The sequence below is a fragment of the Denticeps clupeoides genome, chromosome 12 (assembly GCF_900700375.1).
Source record: "Denticeps clupeoides chromosome 12, fDenClu1.1, whole genome shotgun sequence".
Lineage (NCBI taxonomy): Eukaryota > Metazoa > Chordata > Actinopteri > Clupeiformes > Denticipitidae > Denticeps > Denticeps clupeoides.
In genome coordinates this window covers 3,257,056-3,266,099 of record NC_041718.1, presented here as the reverse complement: position 1 = coordinate 3,266,099, position 9,044 = coordinate 3,257,056, and the positions used below count along the sequence as shown (strand labels likewise).

Here is a 9,044-nt window from a genome sequence, read left to right as displayed (position 1 = left end):
TCCCTGTAACTACTGATTGTAAGTAGCTCTGGATAAGGGCGTCAGATAAATTATGTAAATGTAAACTTAAACCGAACTCTTATTCCCTAAAGAAAGACACAGAGAGAGTAGTATTATTCAGTAGTATTCAAAAGTGAATAGTTTAGCAAACTCAATCACCAAAGAGCTTACAAATAGCTATTTGTCTTGTACAATTGTACATATGAAGCATGTGAGCAGTATCAGTGCAAAACTAGAGCTCTGTTCACATGTTCTGTTATACACCAAACTACAAACTATGGTATACACCATACACCTCTGACCAAAGATAAGGAGTTTAAAAAAAGTTTTAATAGTTTTTTTTATTCAGTTAACTGAGTCATAAGACAATAGTGACCAGCAGCATGATTCAACAAGAAATAACAGCAAATCCACAAAGAGGAATTTAATACTTGACTATGATTAGAATTTATGCATGACTCAATTATAACTTCTAGGTTACGTTAAACCACTGAAAGGGAAAAATGCACTTACGCACTGAGAAAGGTACAGTGAAATGTAAAAAAAAAAAAAAAAATCTTTCTTTAAAAGTCCTAAAATAAAGATAATACTGATTGCACAAAACAAATGATATATATAAGATCTGGTATGAAACACTATTCTAAACTTGCATTTACATGTTTTCTTTGTGCTGGAGATTGGTAAATAAGAAAAATTTGAGTGACGAAAGCAATCACCAGTATATCAGCACTGAGTCCTTCGCTCAAAACACAGCAACATTAAAATGTACAAATGATGCCTGTACACAAGTGAAGCAATTTTGACATTTAACTGAAGTAGTAATTCTGGATAAAGATGCTGTACAGGCCTTTGTAGACTGGACTGTAGTTGTAGATCAAGGCTTTCTCTTCCACGCTGGGTGAAGAAAACCTGTGCTGGCTTTTCATGGCTTTGAAAGACACAGGCATAACCAGACAGAAAAATTTAATTAGAAATTGGATTAAAAATCTCATACATACATGTAACTTCATACATTTCAGAGTTTATTTCCTCTTATAACAATATATAATTTTTATTCACTTTTTTTCTTTAATTGACCCTGCTGAATTATTTTTGATTTGTTAATGAATATTTGATTCTACTGAGCATGAGATATGCGGAGAGATTATTATTATCTGCTCTCCTTAACAGCATGGTAGTAACCTTGTGACTAAAACACTGTCCTATAATCCAGAAGACAGGTTCAGTCTTCCATTGAGTCCCTGTGCAAGACCCTTAACCCTAAAAGCGTCTCCAGGGGGACTGGCACTCTGGATAAGAGAGTCTGGTGAATGCTGCAAATCTAACAGACCGTTTCCCAATTTCCCACTCTAATGAATGCTCAAGAGGGTCAATTATGCTCTGTGTGACTTGACCCACCCTCAGAAATGAAAAAGCTGGCTGTGTAAAAGGAAGCCCTGACCGCAGTCACAGAGTGGATCATGCCTGGCTTGTCCACCCACTCAAAAGGGCTCTTCTCAGGATGCCACTGCACTGCGTAGAATGGGTAGCGGTATGCTGGCAGCAGGGATAAGAAACTAGTGTCAGCAAGAAGGTACTTGAACAGGGCATACTGTGAACACACCGAAAATAAACTTTATTTAGGCTTGGACACGAGGCGTGCAACTGACTCAGCAACCAACTGGCATAAACAGAGCTTAAATTTGGTTTAAGTAATGCGTTGTTATGGTTACATAACTGTTTAATTCTGAACATGCGACTTTGGCCTTAACAGGAACTGCCACCCACCCTCCACGGTGGAAACAAACTCCTTCTTCCCATCTGAATTGGTGGTCAGGACCCTGTAGAATCTCTTCAGCTTGGCATTGCGACTGTAGTTCTGTTGAGATATAGGTGTAGATACAGTGTTGTGCACATTCAACATACATTCTTCAACACTTTTGAGTCAAGTCTTTACCTGGAGAGACAGGCTCCAGCTGTGGAAGTTGGAAGTGATGTTCTCCACAGCCAATGAATGTAGCAAGTCCTTTGGGAAACTCTTGAAAAGCCTGCTGTTCTGTGCTCCTAAAGAATGTGTTATAATGCATTATAATGTGTACAGGGGCTAGAGATACGGAAGAGATGAGGTGAGGAATAGTCAGACCTTGTGCAAACATGAGTGGAAGTGCCACAGCTTTGGTGTCCGTCAGAGTCAGTAAATTTTTGTTGCTTGTCAGGACAGTCAGCTGTTGTAAACCCTGACAGGTTCCCCAGATAGGGAAGTAGTCTGAGGCATCGTTGGCCTGAGGAGATCAACATGGGAACCTTCAATCCTCCTCAATCACACCACCCCATCTCCCAAATGTGAGTTCAAATTACCTTTATAGCCAGATCATAGAAGATTTTTGCCACTTTACTAAACTGTGACTTCTGTAAATCCACATCTCCTCCTGGTAGCAACAGCCTATTTCCACAAAAGTTACATAAGAGTTAATATCTATTTTCACCTCATGCTAGATGTTTTCTCCTTTTTAAGTACTATAAAAGGTCTCACCCATTTATCGAGTTAAATATTTCCACATACTCCTCATTTGTTCTGTTTATTCTGCAAAATAAAAGACAAAACAATGAAAATATAACAATGACCTTCAGTGTTTTATCAACTCAGTCACAGCATAGAATTAGACATATTCGTTTGAAAAAGATTACAGGCAATCATTTTAAAAGAGAACACAAAGATTCTGTTCCAGGCCTCTATAGTCAAGATTAAATTAAATAACTGTAAGCAGTTTGATGTAACTATAGACCTGATTCATAAAACAACCATTCATGCCTTTCTATTAACATTATTTTTATTATTAAAAATATAAACAGTGAACAGCAAAAAAAGAAAAAACCCTGATATTCAGAATTATGATTTAATCGATTATGTTCCGCACTGCATTGATTAAATGATTAATTTCAACACACCTACAGGCCAGTCACAATGCTGCCAAATTTGGACCCTTTTAAAATGTGCAGGTCAAACACCCGACTGCCAAGGCCAATGTGCACAAAATGTGGTGCAGGTCTGAACAAGTGTTACAAATTTATGCCCACTTTTGATAATTGAGCAAATGTCTCTCACTTATATAAATGCGGCAGGCATTGTTTTATGAAAAGTCTATTTGTTTTTGACTATTATTTGCTCTGTGAGTCTCCAGATTAATTTAAGAGCTTTTTCATGCAGATTTCCTATGTTTGCAAATTGTGAAGTGAGCAAGATACCATGCACAGTCTTACATTTGCCACACAGTGAAGTAGGGCTGTTAGAAAATATCGATACAGGGACACCAAATATCAGTATTTTTGTATATAAATTTAGTCCACCAGGTGGTTCTGTCGGGCGTTCTCTTTAGTGAGGTCAGCAGAGGTGAAAGTCAGCGTACGATTACGACCTCCACTCCTGTAGATGGCGCTTTACAGCTGAGAACAAAACATGACAAACCGGCTGCAAATATAACAGCAAATTCAACATTAATAACGAACCAAGTATTACAAGCTTATCGACACAAAACGACAAAGTACACTTCATCCTGAATCCAGACTCCTTTATTAAAACCATAATGACTGTTTTATTTTATTTAATTGGCAAGGTTTTCACTGATAACTTGCGTTATCCTAATGCTTTCATGTTAAAATTTGTTACGATTTTTTTAAGCTGCTTTGTCCTACTATTGAAAAGGCAATTATGTCATGTTGGCACTTTTTTTTTTATCTTCTATAGGCCAATGATGCCACAATTTGGCTGGCCTACTTAGAGCTGGGTGATAGTAGTCGACTATAAACCAGAAAACCCAGGTTCAAATCCCAATTACTACCATTGTGTCCCTGAGCAAGACACTTAACCCTGAGTGTCGTTGGGTGTCCCTTTAACTAGATTGTAATTAAAAAAAAGATTAACTAGATTGTAATTAAAACATTTATATATATATATTAAAGATTGTCTTTTATGTTTTTGATCATTATTATTAAGAGTGTCTTGCACTACAAAACGGGACCAACTTAGCCCGGAAGCGTTGAAAATTTTTGGCAAATTAGCGAAAATCCAATATGGCGGAACCAGTGGGCGTGGCCTCATGAGCTTTGTCCCAACTCAAAAATGACACGAAAGATGTTTTCGAAAATCTGACGCACGGTTCAAAAGTGATAGGATGCTGAACGCAACAAATGCTTATTAGAGCGCCACGTAGTGGCCAGGTCGATGAAGCGGCCCCTGTTGCACGTACCTGACTGGCACGACTCGGGCTCCAGCTCCCTCCAGGTACTTCACATACGAGGCGGCGATGTACGAAGAGCCCTCGGCGGTGATGTCTCCTTCTAAATTCTCCTGAGCCAAAATACCTTCGAAAACGAACATGACAGCACGGTCTAAACACACAAAGTAGCCAAACACACCCGCCTGGCAGATAACCATGCGGGAGCAGCATCTAGAGCCTCGGCTGGGATTGCATAGCTTCTTTAATAACTTCGTGGGAGTGAATTCTAGAACATTCTCCGGTGAAAAATGTCCCGTTCATACAAACATCAGCCGACTCAGAAAATGCGGCGCCGACGCGTGGCGACAAAGCACGACAGGCAGGCAGGAAGGGCGCATTAAAATGTCTCTCCTTACCGATAACAGGTCTGTTATTCAGACTGAGGCCGCCGGCCACGGCCACCAGCCGCCCGCAGAGCAGAGCGGCCAGCGCCGCACACGCCGCGGCTGCCGGAGGACACATTCGCCGCAGGTGCCGAGTCCGCCCGAAGCGGCGAGCAGGGAGACGCAGGATGGCGCCGCTACGCCGTCCGGATGGAAACTGCTGGAAACGTGATGGAGGAGGAAGAGGAGGAAGAGGAGCCGCACGTTCTCACCGACCGCCGGCAACCGCATCCCAGCGTTCCGCGTTCTGGCTCTTCAAACTTGAAAGATCCGGACCTTTTGGCTCAGTTCACCTGAAAGATTCGGATCGTTCGAATCCAAAGACCAGGGTGCTTAAAAAATTTTTAAATAGGATTTTGAGTGTGAAGACAGTTTGGGGCATAAACTGGAAATAAACTTAATAAACTTAAGTAATGATAATTGTTATTTACTAATGATTAAATCAATAAGTAGAGGCCAAATATTTAAAAGAGAAACCATTAATTTCACATAAAAAAATATATACTCAACAAAAGAACTGGGCAAAAACCTCTGGCTGCTATGCCTTTGCTGTGGTCATTGAATTGAAATGTACAGATCACTGCATATGTGCACTGCATATGAATTCCATGCCATATCGCAAAACAGCAATGATTCAGCCCTCATCAATTCATAGCAATCTCATCTCAAGAAAAGCATGCAAAATTTAAGACCGGCAGCCTAATTTTCCCTGGCCACCTTGTTTTCATGATAATAATGATGATGAGAACCCTTTATTGCTGTTGCAATATACCATGTCAATAGTAACAGGTTCTACCATAAAGTCTGGACCAGCATCAGTGGCAGATAGTGGACTAAACTGGAATAAGATTCAATATTCAAGATTGGTTTATTGTCAGTACAACAGTATACACAGTATACCGTGTATTGAAATAATGTTTCACACAGACCCCTCCTTATCAGTTTTTTGGTGATGGTGAATAAATAGCAATAATGAAAAATCAAAATTAATAATACACAAAACATACCAAAAAATAAGCACTACTTCAATTTGTAGTTCTCTGCACATTATAATTACAAGAAGTGATGCCACTGCATTAAGAGAGCAGTGTATAGAAAGTTATGTTTGTTATACCACCTGCGAATGAATTGTACCCAAGTGAACTTGTGCATTAGAACTTATTATCGTGTCTGCAAGGGACATGCACAGCCATTACATGGCGAAGCAGAATGGCCAGAGCGGCGACGGTGATTTTGCCACTAAATAAGGATGTCGGTGAGATTCAAGTGAGCTCGCTGACTTATGCAATTCATAGTGAAGCTGAAAAGATATTCAGTTCTTTTGAGTTTATGGAGAAGAATGTTGATGTGGTTCTGCAGTGGTTTGACGACACAGCATCATACACAAGCGAGCATGTTTCTACCAGCAGAGCCAACAAACCAGAAAAACGGCAATGCGCTTAAGGACATTATATTTTGTGTTTGCATGGCAATATATGCAATGCGTGGAGGATGAGGGTATAATTTACAACGCAGCTGCTATGGTGCAGGTGCTCAAACCCAACAAGAAAGGGATTCGTATCTGTGCAGTCGTGAGGAATATCGGCACAAAATGTAAAAATACAGATCTTGCCAGATCATTTTATGTGGGGAGCAGCACAGTGTGAGGGGTTCAGAAATGTGCTCACTTTTTATAATGTCAACTGTGCTCACTTTTTATAATGTCAACATGCCCACCATCGTGCCAGCTGATGCCAGTAGTTATGGGATGGGTGGTGTCTACTCCACCAGCATGACGACCCATGGAAGCCCTTGGCCTCTCACTGGCACACTTTGTAAGATCTTCCCTCCACAGGCCATCGGACACTTGAACACAGTCCAAAGACTTTACTCTTTGGACTGACACACACACACACACACACACACTACCTCTTCTATGTTTAGAAAATACCATCTTTATTAATACGATTATTAATTTCTCCGTTTGTCTTTTTTGTTGTCTACATGTTCTGTTTGCCTTAAATGTTATTCACACCCTCTTAAAGAGCCTGAGGAGTGTGATGGAGTCTGTCCATGAGGAAATGGCAGCACATATTGATGATGGAAATCATATATGGTGACAGACATAAAACGGCACACAAACTATGATGAGCAGCTCCATACAGTCATAGGCTCCATCAGGAATGGGCGGCCTAAAAAGTATATAGAATGTGTGTGTGTGTGTGTGTGTGTGTGTGTATATATATATATCAGAGCCTTCTACCAAATCAGAACCAGCCATATTGTCATTCCCACTGAAATGAGGAAAATCAACGATGGACAAAGTTTCCCCAGTATTAATTTTATAGTTTTTAGTCCTGGGGTCCTTGAGGTGCTGAAATCTGGAGAATCTCATTACCTATTGTGTTCCTCAATCCGTTCTTGAATGTTACATGTCTGCCATTGGTCAGTGTGTGTTGGGGCAGTGGTGGCCTAACGGGGCAGTGGTGGCCTAACGGTTAAGGAAGCGGTCCCATAATCAGAAGGTTGCCGGTTCGAATCCCGATCCGCCAAGGTGCCACTGAGGTGTGTCACGTTCCTAAGTCTAGGGGTCTCAGAAACGCAACAAGGGTGTGGAGAGGAGGAGGTCCCTGTTACACATGCAACCAAACAAACGATACAAACAGTGCTTTTATTTACAGTGTGCTAACAGGTTCAATAAGACAGAGGACTCAGGACAGCTAACTAACATCAAAACAGCTTAAAGGAAGGGATGGGATAACAGCAGGGATAACTAAAACACGTACAAGTTACCAAAAACGGCACATGACAGGCTAACAGGCTAACAACAAAGGGTCTATCACACAAAGAAACACGAATGAGATCTATGCAGATCTCCGTGGACCCTGGGGACCTCCCAAAAGCATAAGGGACTAGCAGACCCTGGGGACCTCCCGAAGACCATCTGAAGTCTCTTTAAATAGATGGAGGTGACCAATGGCAGATGGAGCTGGTAGGCCTCAACTCCTCCCACGAAGTAAACCTAAAAGGGACAGGACACAAAAACACAGCCAAACACACAGAACACGTGGGAGCATACGTCCAGGGACGTAACAGGTGCCACTGAGCAAAGCACCGTCCCCACACACTGCTCCCCGGGCGCCTGTCATGGCTGCCCACTGCTCACTCAGGGTTATGGGTTAAATGCAGAGGACAAATTTCACTGTGTGCACCGTGTGCTGTGCTGCTGTGTATCACAAGTGACAATCACTTCACACTTAACCACTTAATGCTTCATGTTTTAGTCCTTGTGTGGATCTATGTGCCATATTTATTTATAAAAACCTGTGGTGTTTGAGTCTCACACGCATGACAGAACCACCGTACGCAGCCAACTCAGCCCTGTGGTCAGTCTCAACAACATGGCTCTCTGCCTCAGCTGGTGACATTGTTGGTTTGGACACAGAACTCTTTTGGTTCTCCTTCTTTCCCTTGGGGGTTGCACTCCCCATGAGGCCAGCGGAGTTGTAGCCGCCCGTTCTGTCCAGAGAGGTACTATCACGTTCCTCTACATTTCTTGGCGTACCGTCCCCTCGTCAGGGTTTTGTTTGCTTTGTACTGTGACAAATTACCTTGATTACCAAGTTAACCAGGGCAGTGGTGGCCTAGCGGGTAAGGACACGGACCCGTAATCAGAAGGTTAAATGCTGAGGACACATTTCGTTGTGTCACCATGTGCTGTGCTGCAGTGTTTCACAATGACAATCACTTCACTTTCACTGATTGTTTGCAACTGTTAAAATGAAAATTAATTTAGGTTGCAAACATTTTAAATGGTGAATTTTGATTAATAACTATTCAAAATGTAATCAAATGTATAATCATATTTATTGAACCCAGAGGAAAATGCTTATGCAATGTCTGCCACAACACAAGAATAATGTAAAAAAAAAAATCTGAAAACAGCTGAGACAATCTACTGACACAGAATTGTTAGTTACATTAATTAGTTACATTACTTTCAAATAGTAATTGAAATAGTTTGGTAAATTTAAGTGCCAACAGGTACAATATTTCCTCAATTTTTTCAGCAGAAATGATTTAACTACAACACCTTTTGGTGATGTAGCAAATTGCTGCAAACATTGGATTGAAATCATTTATAGAACAGAAACAGAGCATATTGCTCTGTGAACAATTTTCATTTTTTAAATAAATACAGTATGCTTTGTTTGCCACACTGCAAAGCAGGCATTAAAAACACCGAATCAACTATGATCAACTATGCAGTGAGGATCATTGTTGGTAAGTTTATTGACAATTATATCAAGTTTATGCATAAGGTCAACATTTTCAGCATTGGCCTTTTTTCCCCAAACCTCTGCATTTCGCCCTGGCATGCTGTCAATCAAATTCTGACTGATGGCAACCCATTCATTCATAATCA

The 9,044-nt window shown here is 41.0% G+C and overlaps 1 protein-coding gene across 1 annotated transcript; it reads right to left on the bottom strand.

The window, feature by feature from the left end:
* Positions 1–308: 308 nt before the first annotated feature.
* LOC114800872 (gamma-glutamyl hydrolase) lies at positions 309–4,907 on the bottom strand. The gene is made up of 9 exons (XM_028998720.1): positions 4,613–4,907; positions 4,227–4,341; positions 2,513–2,563; positions 2,338–2,422; positions 2,123–2,261; positions 1,937–2,043; positions 1,768–1,858; positions 1,399–1,536; positions 309–928 (listed from the first exon to the last, which is right to left on the bottom strand). The coding sequence occupies exons 1-9, from the start codon at positions 4,716–4,718 to the stop codon at positions 807–809; spliced, it is 954 nt and encodes a 317-aa protein (XP_028854553.1). The 5' UTR covers positions 4,719–4,907; the 3' UTR covers positions 309–806.
* Positions 4,908–9,044: the final 4,137 nt, after the last annotated feature.